Source organism: Dipteris shenzhenensis, chromosome 25 (genome assembly GCF_047967505.1).
Source record: "Dipteris shenzhenensis isolate YYH24624 ecotype China chromosome 25, Dip_SZ_1.0, whole genome shotgun sequence".
Lineage (NCBI taxonomy): Eukaryota > Viridiplantae > Streptophyta > Polypodiopsida > Gleicheniales > Dipteridaceae > Dipteris > Dipteris shenzhenensis.
In genome coordinates this window covers 7,499,800-7,521,002 of record NC_141620.1, presented here as the reverse complement: position 1 = coordinate 7,521,002, position 21,203 = coordinate 7,499,800, and the positions used below count along the sequence as shown (strand labels likewise).

General features: G+C 38.9%; 1 protein-coding gene across 2 annotated transcripts in view; it reads left to right on the top strand.

Moving 5' to 3' along the window:
- The window catches only part of LOC147885393 (putative trehalose-phosphate phosphatase C), a 143,878-nt gene extending 138,693 nt beyond the window's left edge, over window positions 1-5,185 (top strand). Inside the window, exons 11-14 of one of the 2 annotated variants that reach the window (XM_087396389.1) lie at window positions 606-676; window positions 816-908; window positions 4,492-4,550; window positions 4,680-5,185. In XM_087396389.1, coding sequence (XP_087252515.1) covers window positions 606-676; window positions 816-908; window positions 4,492-4,550; window position 4,680 — 224 coding nt within the window. In that variant the 3' untranslated portion in view covers window positions 4,681-5,185. Of the gene's footprint in view, window positions 1-605; window positions 685-815; window positions 909-4,491; window positions 4,551-4,679 lie in introns of those variants that run through there. The other variant, XM_087396390.1, reaches the window with a different exon arrangement.
- The last annotated feature ends 16,018 nt before the right edge of the window (window positions 5,186-21,203 follow it).

The following is a 21,203-nucleotide window of genomic DNA, read 5'->3' as shown; positions in this document are numbered from 1 at the left end:
CCTGCTGCCCCATTTTTGCCTGTTGTCAGGCCATTGCCAGGTCCTGGAACCTCTCCAACAGCTCTATACACCCTCTGAAAGCATCCCATACAACATGCGCCTGTCCTTCCCTTTCTCCAGATCTCCGTACAGGCCTGCCATCTTTTCCTAGGTATGCCCTCCCCCATGCTCTCCTCATATGGGGGCTTACAGATGGGGAGGTGACCTTTCCAACATCTTTTGTGATACTGAAGAGATTGTGGGGTAGATGATGGCAACTGAGGTGAAGCTTGACTTGGGTTCTTGTGTAAATGAGGGTCACATTATGAGCTTTATCCTGATTTTCTTAATTTGGATGTAGTTTCATAAGTAAAAGTGGTTAAAATTGAGACTTTGGAATAACACATTTCTTAAACAGCATCCATGACTTGCATTAACAGGGCTTTATATGGATGATCTTCTATGAGGACCCTTAAAAACAAAGGATTCATTTATAGAATATATATACTTTAATCTGGACTTAAGAAGACATTTCCACTTGGAATTCATTTCAGTCGATGCCATACAGCTGTTGACACTTGTATTCCTTATCCCCCCTGAAAACCTCTTCTTTCTATGTTGAGTAGGGTTGGAGAGCTTCTCTGAGGTTCTCCCGATTTACATCGGTGATGATCGAACAGATGAGGATGCATTTCAGGTTTGCAGGTTTCTTCCTTTCCAGAGGGATTCTTTACTACTGAAATATCTCGTTGTTGCTATAAAAATTATCGTTACATTCTCCAATCTAGACCACTTAACAGTACTTTCGAGACGAATGATAGTTCTTTTTCTCTCAGGTCCTGAAGGAAAGGAGCTCCAGTTGCAGTATTTTGGTGTCGAAAGTAGCCAAGGAAACCTGTGCCTCCTACTCACTTCAAGATCCACCAGAGGTTTGGAGTAGATATTTGAATGCCCATTATTTCTTTTTGAACTTCATGATACCAGATCATGCAGAATACTGCACTTTTAAATACCTTTAAGGTCAGCTGTTGATGTCTTTTGAAATCATTTTGCAAATATGGAAATCCAGTGTGCCCAAGTGAGAAAGGGAAAATGAAATACTCTCATTGCTTGGGTGGTGATAAGGGAAGAAAGTGTAATAGAATGCAGAAAAAAACTTATCAAATTTTCTGGAACATCCTCAGATGCAATTCCAAGGAATTGATGTTTAATGGAACGAAGTCTTTTGGCTTTTTTATGGAATCCACCAAATTATCTTAACAAGACAGTAGAAAGAGTATCACCAATACTGTCGATCAATGTGCTGTTATCAGAGATTCCTAAACTTCAGTATCTCTCAGTGCCATAGGAAGTCTTGGAAGTCCATGTTGGCTTTCCATGATCCATCCCAAGGCTGTTATCATTTTTGCACATACTGGAAAGTACATCAGGAGGCCTTGGTGCTTGATTATTTCTGAAGCAGTGAGGCTTTTTTTAATTCAAGAAGTTCAACATGTTTTCGCTTTTGGTCTTCAGTGGACGTTAATAGACTTTCTTTCTTTCTTTCTCAATAGGTGTTTTGCATTAACCTTTTGGACTCTGAGTGCTCTTGAAAAGCTATGTCTCTTATCTCATTTCAAAGAGCAAAACTATAATATCCTCAAATGTCAGCTACGGATCCTTAACATTTTAAGTATAATACTGGCAAATTAACAAAGACCTAGAAGTAATGCATGCCTAACTACAGCTGAGATTTTCTAACGTAAGAATTCAAGCCAGCTGCCAAAAGCAGAACACTTAGTGAACAAACCTTTGCAACAGGAAGAGCTAACTAAAGGTCAGCAACCATTGCACAACAATAGGTAACAGTTTGAAGAACCAATCTCCACGTGATCAGATCTCTAGCAATGAGATTGTTCATATGTGTGATGTAACTTACATTCAAGCTCCAGTCAAATGTGAAAGTTTACCATCTGTCATTGTCTCTGCTGTCAAAAACATGGGCAGATTAAACAGGATGCATGAATTAACAAAGGGACCACTGGAATGCTAACAGGAAATATTAATTACAAAATGAGAACAAAAGCTGCATGCCTCTATCACTTGATAATACTGAATATGGCGAAAGTATGTAAGGACATGCGGAGAGAGAATGCAGCAGATATGAGAATTTTCACTTGAAAAACACAAGGATGGCTAGCTCGGTACATCCCATGAGATATACCTAATTAAGAGGCCCTCCATGGAGAAAAATATTAATGCCACAGCAGTGGTGTGTAATCTTGAACTTGACTTTTTAAAAGAGAATGAGGCAGATTAACAATAGTATCCTGCAGCATAGCTTCACACAAGCTAAGAATCTGGACACTACAGCCAAAAGGTGTCAAAACTGGACATTACAGCCAAAGGTATTGGTACCCTCATCCACAAACGGGAAAGGAACCTGAAATGGGTAGACATGCAAGAAAAAGTATCTTCTTGTTTGACTAATTTTCCCCATACACAGGAAAAATTCCTAGTCTGAATGATAAAAGGAGGTATGCTTCCTTTTTATTTCCTTCTTTTTGCAAAAAAGAGAACTTCTACTAAGTATGACCAAAATACATCGAAACAAGAAGACTCCTATGGAGAAGAAAAACCCTCAAATAGGAAAGAAAAGGTGAGGCTATTGTAACTTGACGAACTGTGTTGTGTTTTTTTACAACAAGTGATTTTGAGAGGAGCAGTATCAACTTCCATGTGATGCTACCCCTAGGATTGTTGACTAGTCCATCACTCATGTCTGATACTAGAAATAGTGCTTATGTGAAACTTTTCGAAGCTAATTTGGCTCCGCCCAACACAAAACCCATGGGGGCAACAAACTCTAGACCACTCAGCAATTAAGCTTCATCACCACACGACTTGGCTCATCGATAATGAACTTTGGTAGAAGGTTTAAGTGGCTGATGATAGTTCTAGCAACAGACTTTCCATTGCATAAGGTTGGCGATGGCCTTTTGAGAGCCTCACTCAAGCAACTATTCATAAGCTCTCAAACGGAATAGCATTGAAATATAACGCTGACTACCAAGATTCACACCACTTTGATATCAATATTACAACAGCCCAAGAGCTCTTTCTTGGAATCACTGCCAGCCATGAATTCATCTGCCTGCCTGCCTCTTGGAACTCCGTGGAATTCTCTCCTGAACCCAATGCGTTCACTTGGGGCATCCCGTGGTGCCATGTATCCTTCATTTGAGCCTTCACTTCAGACTTTTCCCTTAGAGCCTTTCATATGCACCTCTTTATTAATGCCTAGGCACTAGCCCATAGCCCTGCTACACATGATGAAAAAACCGATGTGAGATGGTCATATCCATTAATGTCCCCCCTTGGTAGACAATGCTGAGCCTTCATCGTTTCCCACAATGTTGGTACATATGGCCTTAGGTTCCAACATTACCGTTAGTATTATGATCTGTATCCATGAGACCACATGACATCAATGGATTTTTCTCTAGTCTCTTAGCACATGTAAAAGGCATGCCAGGGGAATCGGGGGTTGCCTTGCAATAGATGAATTCACTCACTTGAGCATGATCTTTCATGCACATCGGAGATAAACAAATCTCCTCAATGTAAAAGGAATCTCGGCCACGTTTAAAGGCAATGGTGACACAAAACGTACTTATGATAGGATGTGAGAAATGGCCATAGATTATTTTATCTGCCGCTCTGAGAGAAACTTTTTTTGGAGCGTGACACTGCTTGATACTTGGTGCACATTTGTCTGCTATGTTTTGTAGACGATATTCTTTTACCTTGGATGTGGTTTTGTATTACCTTCCATACTCTGCTTGATAGTAGAGTTTGGCTTGTCAAGAGAAACTTATGCTATCTCTGCCACATGGAAATACAACTTTCTTTTTTGGTTTTCTCTCTTTAACATAAATCACGGTGAAGAATGTTGTCTCATTATACTCATGTTGCCATGCAGTTTGCCATCCTACCATGGAGATGTAACCATGTAAATTTCCTGTTATTCTGGCATTATTAGGGAGACGGACTACCTTGTAAGTAGGGTACAGGTCCATGTACTAAAACGAGGAGAGACCCTACATAGTAACTTCCTAACATGACAATTTGTCATGTTCACATTGACTCGCTGCACTGACATAGCTTTTGACTCATTATACCAGTTTTTTGTGGGCTTGGAATCTAGAAATACCTCTTTTCTAGATTTTGGAAGATGCTTCTCTAAGTCTCATCCTATGGGTCCATTAATGACATGATACATGTGCATGTGTGAGGATTATTTCACTTCTCAAATATTACTTTCCAAGTGTGCATCAATGACATAATAACATTGGGTTTTCCAAGTCTTGTCTTCATGATACTTGCCAACAATTTCTTGTAGTTCTTTATTCAATGAGCAATAAAATGCAATGATGGTGCTTTTCAACATTGAAAAGTCAGCGCCTTCCTTTGAGGGTGATCACACGTCCTATTCACAGTGACTTATGATGAACAGTTGGTCTGTGTTTTCAGGTAATGAAATTCTTACAGCAGCTTGTGAGTTGGAAGCGCACATTCAGATATAAAACATGGTATGTTATACACAGTAAGAACATGTTTTAGCTGAATACAGTTCTTCTATATTCCTTTTGTAGATTGTTGGTATGTTGTACAGTAAGACAAGTTTAACGAAATTCAGTTCTTCTATTTTTCTTTTGTAGATTGTTGGTTTACTGAGTATAGCAAGAGCGGAGTACTGACCCTATCCTCACCAACAGAGAATAGAAACAATTTGGAACTGCAAGCGTGTCCAATATGGTTGACTGTTAAGACACATCATGTACGACTGATCTTATTCGTCTTTGAAAGCATATGGCTGCATTTGATTCAAGGAAGTAAACATTTCGCACCAGAGCATGCAGGCTGACAGATGCCAAAATTATTGCTGGTCTCTTCGTATCTATTTGTTGTGTCTACTTCCCATTCAAGTTGCCTGCTGCAAATCCTCTATTGCAGGTTGGTGTCCACCTTTTTGTGTTGTAGATGGAGCCAAACATTCATTCTTATTGTATCTGTTGCAATGAGCTACTGCTAATAATCAAAGGATTGACTATTGGACTATCTGCGAGGTGGATTAGAGAGAAATATGTGCCCTTGTCCCTTGCTACAGCATCATTGAGCTCATTTTTTGCAATATCATTTATAAAAGAAGACTCAGAGATATTAAACCAACTTGAAAGAAAATCAAAAGAAAAATTGCCAACTTTTATTTTAGTTTTGGACCAATTCTTTAGGGCATTCTGATTACTTTAGTATCTAGTATTTAAACATGCAAATGGATACATGTGGAGTTTCTGATAGATCTAGATCCATCAAAATGCGAATATATGAAAAGGTTAACCTGACCAATATCATGTCTACTAAGGGGGAAGACCTTTACATTTCTTCAATATTTGAAAAATCTCCATTGGCCTGTAGGGTTTTCATTTTGCAATCTTCTTTTAAAGTGTCCAGGGGAGAATAATGTTCATAGATTTCCTTAGGCCTGGAGTATGTGAATAATGTGATCACGCTGACTCTATTGTTTATGGTTACTTCTTGTTTCAAGAGTAATTGCTGTAGGAAAGATCACGTATTTATAATAGTAAAGGAATGAAGATGCTTGCTAGCCCCTTGTCTTATATTTTCAATGCTCAACTTTTTTCTTACATAGAGCATCCCCTTCGCCATTCCTCCCCATTCCCACCCACCCTTTCCCTTCTCACAAAAGAGCATGTTGTGTCCCCTTCGCTTGTGCTCCTGCAGCATGTAGCATTGTGTGAATGAACTCTCAAAAGTGGTTCTGCGGGTTGACTGTCTCAAACGGCAACCACTTTTATCTTCCCTGAGCAACCTGTGTGCAGCCATAGAAAGTCCAGTGTGCCCGCCAAAACTCCACAAAGGGCAAGTGACTCTTCACCTACTCTCTCCTATCTATGTTAATACAGAAAGCACCCCTAAAGAACATTCTACGCCCACAGCTTCCAAGCATTGAAAACATTACTAAGATGGGACAACACTATTTTAGGATTGACAAAGGATTTCTTTTTCATCACAGAGTGCCAAAACAGAGGTAGCCAGCATGATCATGGCTTGGTATGTGCTGGCAATCTACTTCTCAAGGACATGCAAACACAATTAGAAAGACATGCATAAAAACAAACAAAAGATCGTTTTGGCTTTGCACGACCACCCATCAAGCAAACTCATGTATGTTTCCTCTAGACAATGCTCTTGACAAAAAAAGTCACAAGAACAACTTCAAGACAATATGGATTGTGCTTGTTGGACAAGGAAACAACAACGATTGATTGTTATGCATTTCTCGTAAAAGTCAAAATGGTAGAAGAAGAATACATCCTTGCCCTATGAAGCAACATCTCTTAACCAAAAGATATAAACATAAATAACTTCAATACCACAATCTCAAAACTTGGGAAGCAACACAGAGATCCAAATTGTTATGAACTCTCGTGTAGTGGCCTTGTATTGTACGTGTTACATAACTAACATTGACAAAGAGACAAACGATGTAGTAAAAGCAACAATTACATGCAGTATCCTCCAAATCATCCCCATGAACCAACGCATTCGAAAAGTGGGTAATGCAATATTTAACACTGAGCATATCAGTGCACAACAATTGTACACCTTTGTCTTTCATTACCCCTTGCCTACGTAAGAAGGGAATTTGTCTACATAAACACAAGCACTATAGGAGAACGGACATTACTACTAAAAAGGTGGTCAAAACTCCAAAAGTTGGACCCAACAACAAGCACAAACTTCTTTGGTGACATTATCACAAAATACCTTAAGCACAGACAAAACTTAAAATAGACCTGTTTAGCATCCTTTCCTAGTAAATACTTTGTAAAGAATGGTGTGGCACTAGAAAGAAAACGTTTCAAAATAATATGCTTCAGCAATTACAATAAGAACACAAAACCATACAAGCATTATACAAAACTGTGCTTTCTCTACTTACCATTCGAATTAGCAAAACATTCATTGGACGATAAATTTCCAACTTGAGGTACAAATGCAAATAGAGTAACGGGATAAATGCAGTCAGAACTCAAAAAAAAAACTTCGGATTTTAGATGCAAACAAAATACTTTGAGAGATCATATGCAATCAGAAATCAGATTTAAAAAAATTATACTTCAAATGTCAATTATACTGTTGAATCTGAGGAGGCAGAGTTCAAATTAAAATCTAGCAAAGATAGGTTGCTTTTCTACTTGCACGAAAGGGCAAAAAGGGATGAAGTTTAGCCCCAAGAGAATGGTATTTACCCCTAAGAAAACACCTAACGGTGTTATGTCACCGTATACAAAATTGTACAGGTCAAATATATGAGGCTATGATACAACTGTAAACTGAAAACTCAGTACTAATGCAGAAAGCAAGGCAGATGAAAGAAAAGATGAATGGAATGCACCAGAAAATGCTTTAAATGGAGAAGAAAATAGAGACAGGATTGCCAAACTAAATAGTATGGAACTAAAAATGGAGCAACATATGCCAGGACAAATTGTGTTGAAAAGAAAGATGATATGCAAACTACATAAGAGTCACCAAAACAAGACATCGTCAATGTTATTGATGATCTAGTCAAAAACAACATGGATGAGATAACTTTACAATAAAAGAGCAACAAGAACAAAAGGAAAAAGCACTCAACATTCGGATCGTGGGGATTGAAGAGAGCGAGAAAGAGAACATGGAGAAAGTCCTCACCCACATTTTTCAATAAACAATGCACATCTCAATTTTAAGTGGCAGGAAGCCTTCCAAGTGTGTAGAAAAGGAGAAAAGCCAAGGCAAATACTTGTGAAGTTTTATGAGGCTCAATCCCACCTCAGAGTTCTCAATCATAAGCATCACCCTAAGGGGCATCCCATCTGGATTAACGAGGACCTTACAAGAAGACCATATGCCCAAAAGCTTAAGTAGCTTGAAAAAATCAGGAAAGCAAAAAGGGAAAGTAAACATGCATAAATGAAACATGGGAAGGCTATCATTACAGACAAAAGTAAGGGGGGGGATCAAAGTGTGGAACATAGGAGAATGAGCCTTGGACAAGGCCATTGCATTGGAAGAGGAAATAGTTGAAACATATATACTTGTAAATTTGAAGACATGGGAACATGAGGGGAACACATTCTCGAAAATTCAAGGTTTCTTAAAAACATCAATACGGAATGCCAAAACATACATTAAAGGATGAGGGTTTGGTGCGATAGCACACTATATTAGAATGATATGCAGAAGTGGTAAAAGAAGACGAGCACAAAAAATATATATGGCTAGAAATCACAGCAAGCAAGCATACATGAAAGATGGAAAGGCTATCATTACAGACAAAAGTAAGGGGGAGGGAAACAAAAATAGAGACTCGAGACCCTCAAGATCAAAGTATGGAACATAGGAGGATGAACCTTGGACAAGGCCATTGCATTGGAAGTGGAAATAGTTGAAACATACTTACTTATAATTTTGGAGACATGGGATCATGAGGGGAACACATCCCTGAAAATTCAGGGTTTCTAAAAAACATCAATATGAAATGCCAAAATATACATTGGAGGACGAGGGTTTGGTGCGACAGCATGCTACATCAAAATGATATGGAGAGAACAACAAAAGCGGTAAAAGAAGACCCACAAAAATAATATATATGGCTAGAAATCATGGCAAAGGGGGGAAATATCAAATTGGCAGCGTGCTGTTTGCACCCCCACAATCACCCATCTACAGAAACAATAGCAACATATCCCAAGAAGACACCCTCATGCATTTAGGGGAGGATATAGCTAAATTCTCCAAAGAGGATACGATTATTCTTTTAATGCACGTACAGGATCAATGCAAGGCATCATAACAATGGAGGGGAGAGACCCCCATATGGATGGATGGTGGAAAAGGACAACAAAGAAAGAAGAGGATGGAAAAGAGCATTAAATGATACAGGGTAAATCACTCATATGGGAAGGCAACTACTCACATTATGCGAATGCTTTGGGTTGCAAATATGCAATAGCGCATCAAAATTTTAAAATATGGGATGATACAGCTCAAGGATCAAGCATGGTTTATGTGATCACAAACTCACATATAAAGCACATCATCGAATATATGAAGATTGAGGAGGAGTCTCTCGAGTTTGATCATAGGGCACTATCTATAAGCATAATGGGAGCAAGTAATGTTGTTAAAAAATAAAAAAGTATCACACATCCTAGGCTAACAATGGACTACAAAAAAGCTCATATTTATGAAAAGGAATTAGAGACGGCAATGGCACAAGGGGAAATGCCTTCTACAGGTCAGGAAATGAGCAAATATATAATAGATATGATGTTGTTAACAGTCCAAAAATGTTTCATTAAAAGCAAGGGAATGCCATGTAATGATTGCTATGACCAAAATTGTAAAGATGCAAATAGAGCATGAAAAACAACAAACAAAATAGAGAAAGAGGACTAAGTTTGAACATATAAACAGGTGGTAAGGGAAAAAATATATATATTTATCAAAAGCAAGCAATGTGAGAGCTTCAAAACAAAATCCTAGAAAGTTTTTTAGAAATGACACGGCAACATATCCCAAGAAAGGAAGGCGTAGTGGGATGAGATGATAAGGTCCATCAAAGCCTCTATGAAAGTGAAGGGGAGGAGAAGATCAACCACAAGTATACTATCAAAGCAACAAATGGAGTCATTACAAAGGAAGACTGTTAAATTACACAGTGCAGCGCAACAGAAACTGAACAAAGAATAGAGAGCACACAGCAAATTGGAGATGAACAAAATTTCCTTCAATACTAAAGTAGTACAGATGATGGCTCTATCCACCCGTGCACTCCCACAATGGAGCTTAGATGGCGATCTAGACAGATACTAGGTGAAGAGCTACTAGCTGGAAGATTTGAACTGATCTGATGCAATGGACTGGGGAGGTCGCCTCTTTATAGCTATGAGGGCGGTAGTTGGATCAACATAGTCGGTGGAACTGACCAGTCAACCTAGTCGGTGGAGCCGACCAGTCAACCTAGTCGGTGGAACTGACTAGTCGTCCATGGAATATTTAGGAAATATTCCCTATACCGTCGCCTCAGGGGCTCTCACCCCTGAACCCCCACTAGGGGGGCCAATTGGCGCTCAGGCCCCAACAAGAATAAAGGGCTCCCACACAATCACCTTTCTACCATCAATGGTCTCATTGATAGACCTCATTTGACATGCAAGTCGGGATCCAACCAGTGTCTAGGGCTCACACTTGGCTTCTCCTCATATGGGGGCCTTACAACTTGAGCACCTTGGACCACTGGTGGTTACTAGGAGGGTGGGGCATTGAGCATATCTATATGGTACTATCCTTGAATAAAAAATCAGCAATTGGGTGGAAGAACAAGGAGTCAGGGCACCATCCCAAGGAGGGTTCCACCCCAAACACTTGACGATTGACCATTTAGTTGCCATAAGAGTTGCGATCAAAGGAGCCAAACATAAGAAGGAGGTTGTCTACACTTGCTTTGTAGACTTCAAGAAAGCCTTCGATATAGTCCCACATAAGACAGTATGAAAATATTGAAAAAGGGGTTGCAATTGAAGGAGCCAATCATAAGAAGGAGGCCATCTATGGTTGCTTTGTAGACTTCAAGAAAGCCTTCAATACAGTCCCACATAAGAAGCTATGGAAAATATTGAATAAGATAGAAGTCCCTCAGGAACTCGGAGAAGCCACGTACAAACTCTATGAGAGGGTTCTAGTAGAGCTAGCACAACCACTAAGTGGATTGGGTCGTGCCCCACGGGACGCTTCCAAGGGGAAGTTGTGATAAGCAGTAACATAGGGGTTAAACAAGGATATCCTCTCTCACCAACACTTTTCACTCTCTTTGATGATTTGGAGGATTGGATGAGAATACACAACAAGAAAGGTGTTCAGATTGTAGGGTATGCTTTGTTAATGCTAATTCATGCAGATGGTGTGGTATTTTTCATCACAGAGAACAAGGAGAGCTTGTAAGCACGTTTGGATGCACTGAGAGAATTTTGTGAATAGTTGGGAATGCAAGTCAAAGGTGACCAAGACACGTAACAAACAAGTGGATTTACCTTTGAAGGAGTGCCCTTGAAAAATGTAAACACATTTAATATCTAGGTCTGGCTTTTACTTACAACTACAAATAGAATGCATGTGTGGAAAGGAGTATTTTGGGAGGTTTGAAAGCTTTATAAAAATTCCAAAATAAATGTAGGAAGGCACACCAATGGAATTGGGAAATGAGAAAATCCCTATACACCATGCTTGTGAAAACAATAATCCTTTATGGATGTTCATCTTTGCACCCAGACTATCTAGGATTTATTGGGAAAGAATGTACACTTTACTTAAAGGTTTCCTAATAGGGGAGCTAGGGGTTAAGCCATAGCCACCCTACCCCATCGTATTGGCTAAAACAGGTATGCTACCTCTTGAAGAGGAAGCATTATGTCAATTCATGGCCTACCTCAACAAAGTTGAGAAGATGCCAGTAGGATACCACACAAGGCAATGAAAGCTATGCCAATCATGGGCTAGCACAGAGAAGGGATGACGTGGATGGAATGATGGGGTATAACAGCTGACGATCAACAAGAAGATGCATGTAAAATTATGGAACTAGTGACGCATAAAATGTTACAAAAACTATGGCAAAACTCAAGAGTGAAAATGCAGCTCTACAAACACGAATTTATTCAATGGATAGCTATGAAATGTCTAAATACCTTGGGGAAGACATATCAATGTTTAAAAGACATTTGATTTGCAAAATCAGAACTAGTTCACATGATCTCGAGGTGGAGAGGGGTAGCTGAGCAAGACTCAAGACCCCCAGAGAAGAAAGGATATGCAAAATCTACTCCACATGGGAGGTAGAAGATGAGTAGCATATACTCCTAAAAAGAGAAGCTTACACACACATCAGTGAAAGATATGAGGGTAACATACATAACTTAAATTTGTTGGAGCAACCAACCAAAATCTAGGAAGCTACTTGAAAGAAGTTTTGGAACATCGCAACAAGGTACTAGGGCTAGCACACGAGCTAGCTTAACACCTAGGTACCAGTTTGTAATGTTTTTATTATCACTAGATGTAAGGGATCACTATCAGTTGATAGTGATCATCAGCCCCATAGATCTTGGAGGGTCTCATGTAGACTTTAATACAACCATATTATATCATCTCTCTCTCTCTCTCTCTCTCTCTCTCTCTCAGATGTTAAAATGGGGGGGACAGAACATGAGAGAGATGCTCACAATAGTTATGGACAAGGTAATAGAAGAGGGGTTCCCACAAGAGTGGCAAACCAACAAAACAATTAAGGGGAAACAAGCAAGAGGCAAAAAGATAGAGGACAATCATGGTAAGCAGCCCGATGGCCAAGCTCTCTGGTGAGTGGAAAGAAAGCACCAATGCAAGGTCACCATCCCACAGAGGTTTTAAGTCTAGGCATTCTATGGCATGATCACCTAGTCACAATAAGAGCAACATCAGGAAGGCCAATGGGTAAACACAATACTCTATATTGCTAGTTTGTAGACTTCAAGGATGCATTTGACATAGTCCTTAAAGACAAGGTTTGGGCACAAACAACAAAACTCGAGGAGTCTTGCTTTGCCTTTACGAAAATATGTTGGCTTGATTGGCAATGCCACTAGCAGACAACTCAAACTTAGGCGAGAAAGTCACGATATGCAGTGATATAGGCATCAAGCAAGGATTTCACCTCTCACCAACAATATCCCGATTGCTCATTGATAAACTAGATGATTGGCTCAGGACTCATAGCAATGGAGCAGGGTCCCAAATTGCAAGCTACAAACTTCTCTTGTTGGTATATGAGGACAATGTGGTCCTATTTGAAAAGGATGAACATGGACTATGGAGACACTTATTTGGTTTACACAAATTTTGTAGAGTTTCCAGCATGCAAGTAAACATTACAAAGCTCAAGGTTATGATCATTGGGAAAAAAAACATGTAATCCACTTTTACATTCAAGAGAGGTGCTTGGGCCTAGAATTAATAAACACTTAAATGTATGAGGAGAGAAGGATTATGGGGGGAATGAATGCAATTTCAGCCTACAAAGCCAATGGGAGTGCAAAATTTTCTATAAACTATGCTAAATAGTCACATGAAAACCCGTTTCGTCTTGTCAAAACCCCGAAAGGATGAAACAGACAAAACATTTTAAAACAAGAAGAAACACTCTCAGCGAAACCTCCATTTCACCCAAAATCAAAATACTGTTTTTTCCCCCATTCTAGAAAGAATCCATATGTTTTTAAGTTTTGACTCCATGATATCAAATGGTCTAAAGTTGAAACTAGAGAAAGGAGATTGAAAGCTTGAACTTAAATGAATTTGAAGAATGTGTTTTTGATTTAAATTTCCTTTTTAGGTGCCTTGACTTGTATTTCTCTTTGTTCATTGTTTGTCCCTATCCTTGTATATTTTTAATATAATTTTGAAACCATCTGAACTTGAGAAAGGAGATTCAAAGATTGAATTTAAATAATCTTAAAGAAAGTGTCTTTGTTTTGAATTTCCTTTTTAGGTGTCTTGACTTGCACTTCTCTTTGTTTGCTCTAAACTTGAATATAAAATGTCTTATTTGCCTCTTTTCTTGAATATATTAAGTATCAATTTGAAACCTATCCATCTCATCCAAGCATGAAAAGAAATGAATCAAAATTTGTCAGAACAATGAAATAGACGAAGTGTTTCTTGTGACTATGACGCTAATACAGACCATCATTCTTTGTGGATGCCAAGCCTAGGCTTCAAGGATTTCTAGAGGCTCATGGAAGAGTGTGGAGGGAGTGCAAAAAGATTTTTAATTGAAGAGCTAGGTATCAAGGTTCAAACTCACCACCCCATTTTACTACATGAAATGGACATGCTACCACTAGAATGAGAAGGCCCATGTGAACACATTAGATATCTTAGATGTAGTAGCAAAATGCAAAAGGACAAGCTCTCCACCAAAGAAATGGAAGCAACAAAACATAGTAGTCAATCCTATGAACACGTCAAGGAGAAATATGAAATAACAATGTTTGAACGCAAAGAGGATAGGATCTTACATCAAGGAGGTATTGCTAGATCTCATTATAAGTAAGTTTTAGACTGAGTATACTCGTAGGCAAGCATGCTCAGGGACGTAAACACATGAACATTTGTTGTTGACAACTCTTTTGAGCTACAACATGTCAATATTTGATGGAATCACCTTTGTCTTATATATCCTTTTGGGTCTCCAACAGACATTAATATTCTAGATGGGTATGTGTATGTGTGTCCCCTATTTGGGGGTTGCTTTTCATAATATGCAAACAAATGGTTTTGGCCAAAATGTGTGTGTGTGTGTGTTCACTAAAATGTGTGTGTGTGTGTGGATGAAAACCCCTTTTGTATAGTGAAATGACGAAAGAGAGAGGACAAAGGAAAAGAGAGAGAATTTTATAGAGTTTAGGAAGAGTTTGAGGAAGTAGGTAAAATGCCTAGTAAATTTTATAAAAAGTACATAAGAGTTTTGTTAAGACAGGACAAAATGTTCTTGCAAAACAAAATGCAAAAAATTTGAGCTTGCAGAAGTCTTGGCAAGCGTCACTTTTATTAAAGAGGGGCCTGCATACCTGCCACCATCCAATAAGAAAACATGATAAGAACTAGCTTAACTTAAGTTGGAAAGACAGGTGTCATAAACACTCCTCCCTTTATCAGAATAAATTAGAAGTTTAACCAAACACCCAAGTAGCTAGATGTAATATAATAAAGGTGGGAAGGGTAGGTGAGGTGAGGTTTGTGAGGGTAAGATTAGGGATGGTAGTCTTGTAATTATGAATACATTAGAAGGGTTATGAATATTAAAGAAGAGAAAAATAATGAGTTTAGGAGAAAAGAAAATAGGAAGAAATAGGAAAATAAGAGAGTAGTTAGAAAAGAATTAGAAATTAGGGGAAACGAGGAATAATTAGAGAGTAGTCAAAAAATAGAAATTAGAAGTAGGAAAATAGAGAGCATAAGGAACAAAATGAGAATTAGGGGGAATGATTAGGGAGGGGAAAAAAGGAACCATAAGGGAATAATTAAGGCCAATAAAGGAAAATTAAAAATAAGAAATTAACAAATGGGAAATTTTAAGGAAAATGAAGGTAAAAAATGAATGATAAAATATAAAATTTTAGAAGAATTTAGAAAAGCTAGGGAAGTATAAGGAAAGACCAGTTTGGAAAATAAGAGGCAGGGGGGGGGGAGAGAAAGCATTAGAAAAAAAGTATTAATAATAATAATAAAGGAGAACTAAGGAGAACAGGGGTAACTAGGGAAGCATAGGGAAATTAAAGGGGGGGGAAGGATAAGTGAGGATATGAGATGGGCACTGTTGGAGAAAGCATTAGGAAAAACATATTTAAAAAATAAAAATAAGGGATAATTAAGGAGAACAGTGGTAATAACTACGTCGATGAGGATGAGATGAGCTCGACTCTTGAATGGGTTGAATTTAGGATAGAGAGAGAAATTAGAATAAATATATGGAGAAAGGGAAATGGAATAAAGGTCAGGAGAAAGAAAATAAACATTTAGAAGAGGGGAAGGGAGCTTGCAAAAATTTGAGGAACTAGAACCACATGGGCAATTGTGACAGCAAGTCATACTCATTTCCCTAAAGAGAAGAAGAAGTTTCTTGTTCGCTGCTCTCTCATCAGATAGTTGTGTCACCTCATGGAATAGGCCCAAACCCTGAGGAGGACATGCAAACTTAATGTATTTTAGTTTGTGAGATTATGAATTGTATATAGTTATACTAGATCTGTAAATATGCTTGAACACATAAAATTTCTCACTTTCAATGTATAAAGTCTATGTGACACCCAAAAATAGAAGCTTGTGTGGGCACATATCAATCAATTGTAGCTTGACATTGTGGCTCTATAAGAGCACAATCAACACATGTATGTAGGCCAGATGAGATACTTTGTTGGTTATGATATCTTTTATGCAAGACGCCATTCTTTTTCTGGTGTTGTCTTTCCTATGAAGCATGATATCCGATTTCTGATATAAATTATAAGGAAGGTAGAAGGCTTATTATTCAATATCTTGGTCAGGGACAAATACTTGAATTTGCCTCAGTCTACACACCTCAATCTTCTCATGATAGATCATTAATTTAGAATCCTGTGCAACAATATCCCTAGAGACAACATGCATTTATTTGTGGGGATTTTAATAATGCACCCTATTACAGGGATAATACATCTGGCAATACCTGCATGGTGGCCTTTGAATGTCAACATTAGTCTCAATGAATATTTTATCTCAGCCTTGTGGATCTTTGGAAGGAGTTAAGACCTATGCTTTTAGGCTTTACTTTTCAACATAATGCCCAGTTTGCATATTAGGCAATGTTGGACCATTAGCATATGGCAAATGTGCACCAATATGATGCTCCTACTTGTTGAATGTGGGTGGATTATGCATTCACTCACTTTGATGATGCTCCATTATTACCTGGGCACCTCCTATAGATTTGGGTATTGGAATTTAATATCCATGTTTAATATTTGAAGTTCCATGATCTATATCTTTAGGGTCTCAAAATCCTATGCACATTGCAAGTGAAATCAAATACTTTTTTCCTATTTGAACTTAGATGTGCCCCGCCCACAAGACTGAAACTTCTAAAGTAAGTTTATTGCAAAATTTGATCAAAGTGTCAACATCTAGCATTGAAGCCGATGTGGAACGATTTGTGCTTAGGACAAAACAATGATAAAATAGTGATAAAGCAATCCAAAAGTATTGTCTAGTTGGTATTTTGATTGCTTGGGGGAGTCTACATGGCCCCAAGTAGTCACAAAGAATTGTCAAAGTAATGAAAAAGTTGGTTTACTTGGTGACTTGATTGCTTAATGGAGTCTGCATGGCCTCAAGCACTTACAAAGTAGTCAAAAAGCACCCAAAGTTGGTAGCCTTATTGTAGTACTCTTCATTATGGCCCCTAGCAATTCTCAAAATAGTCAAAAGGACCTCAATTCAAAAAGTGATAATGCAATCCAACAACTAGTTAACTTGGTCATTTGATTCCTTGGAGGAGTCAACATGGCCCCAAGCAGACACAAAGAAGAGTCAAACCAAACAAAAGGCACATAGGATTGGTAGCTTGACTGCTTAGGGGACTCATCATGGCCACAAGAACCCAAAAAGAAATCTCCAAGCATTCAAAAACCACGTCCTCTTATGTGTTTTTTTTGCCCCAAGCAGTCACAAAGTAGTGATAGAGGAAAATAAAAAACAAATTTCAGTACTTGGCAATGATCCCCCTATGAACTCAAAAATCAATCAAAAAGCATCTACTATTGGTAGTGTTATATTGCTTAGGAGGCCCAACATGGCCTCAAGCAACCAAAAAGCAATCCAAACATAATTTAAAAGTAGGTTCACTTGGTGGTATGATGGGCTTGGGAGAGTCATTATTTTTGCAATCACAAAGCAACCCCAAGTAGTATCACAATTTCCATAGAAATCATTGGGGTACAATGAATGTCTAAAGTAAAGTTGTGTCTATTGGAAGAACCAATAATAGTCCATGAATGCTTCAAAGTAGTGAGTGAACTAGACTTGAGGCTCCTTGAGAAGATGGATATGGTGATTGATGTAGCTCTTTCTTGCTTATCCTCTTGCCACATACATCCTTCTTATTTGGGGATACCTGTGTTTCCAGAGTCCAAAATGCAAACACAATATTTAGAACCTCTTTTCTAATGTTGCTACCTTATTGTTGTTGCCTTTGGCATGAAGATAGCGACAACATTCCCTAATCTTCATGAACAACCAAGATTTTACAGAGTAAAATTTTCTCCTATGGACACCCACAAAGCTTTGGAGCTTTGTTAAGTTAAATTCCTCATATTGTAATCCCTGAAAATTCATCATCATCATCATTCGAAGAAAACTTCACCATAGGTTCATGATTGCTCCATTTTTGAACTTTATCATATTCTAATCCCTACAACTATACTTTTAGATGTTGGATACAATTGCTCCTTGCAATTGAATTTCTTCACTAGGAATGTGTGAATTCTTGACATTGAGATAAAATAGGATTTGTTTGTAGATATCCTTTCTGATTTTTGAGTCCATTGCATTTGTTCATTAATAAAATGATCACCATAGCTTGCTTCATCCTTGCTTTCTGTTGATGCTTCCTTTTCTTGTAGCAATAATGAGATGCAATCTATTTGTTCTTCTGAACACCGCATAGCTCAACACATAGCATCTCTACACTACTTCGTGCAACACAGTCTTTGGCCTACATCACCTGATCACTTATCACCATGCAAGCTTTTGTCGTCGTTTTGCCACCTGTTATTGGGCACCACACTCATGCAGATCATTAAAATTTAAGGTTGGCTTGGAGAGACCACCGCATTGGTTCTTGGCATAATAATTAGATGCAATCTATCATTCTGAACACCATCGCAATGCAGTCTCTGGCTTAACCACCTGTCATTGTACACCCTTTTACTGCATCTTTGCCCGCAGGCCATGTAAATCATAGGTTGTCTTGGAGAGATCACCGCACTAGTTTTTGGCATAATAATGAGACATGATCTATCATTCTAAGCATCGCCTCAGTGCAGTCGCTGGCCTGACAACCTGTCATCGCCCAAAATTCAAGGTTGTCTTGGAGAGACCACCGCATTGGTTCTTGGAGTTATAGCTCTGTTACCTATTTTTACGTATTATAGAAGGAGGTCTATGACGACCAGCACGCTTGTAAACAGAAATGCACCTTGTGGTTCTTTGAGTTATATATTTGTGTACCAAGAAAAATGTATTCCATTGTGCAACCAAGCAAAATGCAATTAATGATATGGCCCTTGAGGGGTCCCCTTTATGGGCATGGGCCATATCGACATGCCATTTTTGTCCAATGGCATCCTGGATATTGTATAATGCCATTATGGCCCTTGCCCCTAGAGGGGACCCCTCAAGGGCCATATCGTCAATTGTATTTTTCTAGATGTATCTCCATGCAACCACGGTGGGGTCAGTGGAGTTATTTTAGTGCTATTTTGGTCATAAACCAAGGAAATTGTAGTCCTTCGTTCTTGGTATTTTACTCCTTATTGAGTCCTTATTGCAGTAAATATAAATGAGGATAAAAGTACAATTTATCGAGTGAAAATTGAGCAAAAGAGATTACAATATACATCTACGTTCAATAACAGGTTATATAAAAATTATCAACTTATACTAAGCAAAAATTAAACAGATGATCTTACATTCATAAAAACTCGGCAATTGCTTAGAGCCTTAAGGCCAAAAGATTACAAGTAGCAGCCATAACCATTCAAACATAAAAGTTAACAACAGTGCATACTGAGAGCCTCAAATTGAACAAAGGGAGATTACATAAATCCCTTAGAGACCAAAACATTACATCCAGTGAGCCAAAAGATCATTGAGAGCCCAAAAGATTACATCCAGCCATTGCTGAGAGCCTTGTGTGAGCAAGAGGGAATTCGTACAACTCAGATTTCTGCCAATCTAGCTTGTTGCATTAAAAAATTTTACCACCGCAGTGGCTCTCACCTTGACAATGTAGTCAGGCTACAAACCGCTATTCCATTCCCTTAACCGTTTCGTCTTCTATCCCTCTCAACCGTTTCATTCTCCCTTGCAATCTCAAGCCTCCACTATTCCATTTCCTTCATTGCTTCATCTTCTATCCCTCTCAACCATTTCTTTCTCCCTTACAATCAGACTTTAAACTCAAGCCTCCACTATTCCATTTTCTTCACTGTTTCATCTTCTATCCCTCTCGACCATTTCTATCTCCCTTGCACTCTTCCTGCAACTTTTATCCCCTCTCGTAATGGACCCTGCATAGTCCGGGAGCTCCTCACACAATCTTTCCTCCCCCTTTGCAGCACAGTGCGAGAGCCCCTCCTCCCCTCATCTTGAAATTGTGATGTATGGGAGCTCCTCTCTCACTCTTCAAAAGCCCAATTTGGATACTCTCCAAAACTTCACCAAGCTGGTATAGGAGGTGACAACTAGTCTGTCAAGGTCAGAAGATTACCATCAATGAAAGTGTGATTGAAAATGCTCTAGGAATTTCTGGAGGCAGTTTGTAAGCATGCTTTTTTGAGAAGCAATGGAAGAGAGAATATTCTAGACATATACCCCGATGCTCAGATTAGTAAAGATGATGTAATCAAGCTTTCGAGCTTGCCAATAGACCTCCAAGATGTGCTGAAGAAGCCCTTTCACTTCTTTCCTGATATGAGAGGAACCTGCAAGTTCTGGCAGGTTCAAGCAGCAGTAGAGCAACTGAAAGGACGTGATGTATCTTTCTTAAGGGCGATCTCTAAGAGCGTGTTAACCAACCTAAAGAATTGCATGGATGGAAAATCCCAATTGTCATCTTAGTCCGTTGGAGTTGCATTGCACCTGATGGCATCTACCCTCAAAGGGATTTTTGAGCGATACAATAAGCAGATGTCTTAGAAGGTGACCTTTCTACAAGAGAAAGCCGTTGATGTAGCAAAGGAAGTGCAACTTGAGAAAAGTTTCAGAGAAGGTGCAAAAGCCAAGGTAGAGGAGGCACAAGAGCAAGCTAAGGCTGCTATAAAATTGGTCGACATGGAAAGGCATAGAAGAGAAGAAGCAGAGAAGCGCAAGAGGGAGCTCTGAGATAGGCTTGAAGAAGTGAGAAATGACGGAGATATGGTGAACAACGAGCTAGAAAAGATGTGAAAGGATCTTGAAGATCAGTGAGCCGAAAAGGAGGGTCTTTACAAATGTCTCTACAATAGGCAAAATGCATTGAACATTGAAAAAGACCAGATGATGGAGCTGAAAAGGGAGAATGTAGAAACCAAAAAGGTGATGCAAGAACTGTGAGAGAGCTTCAAGGCCAAGAAGGATGGGGTAGAGCGCAGTCAGGGTGGAGAAGACAATGAGGTAGCTCCCTAGGCCAGGAAGGATGCAGAGAGCAGCCACGGTGGAGCAAGTTCCAACCACCACGATGGAGAAATTTGTAGTAGCCATGGTGAGGGTTGTTTTTTTGAAACACTATTGGAAGTCTAAAGAGCAAGCTACAAGACCCTGCAAGAAGATCAGGATAGATG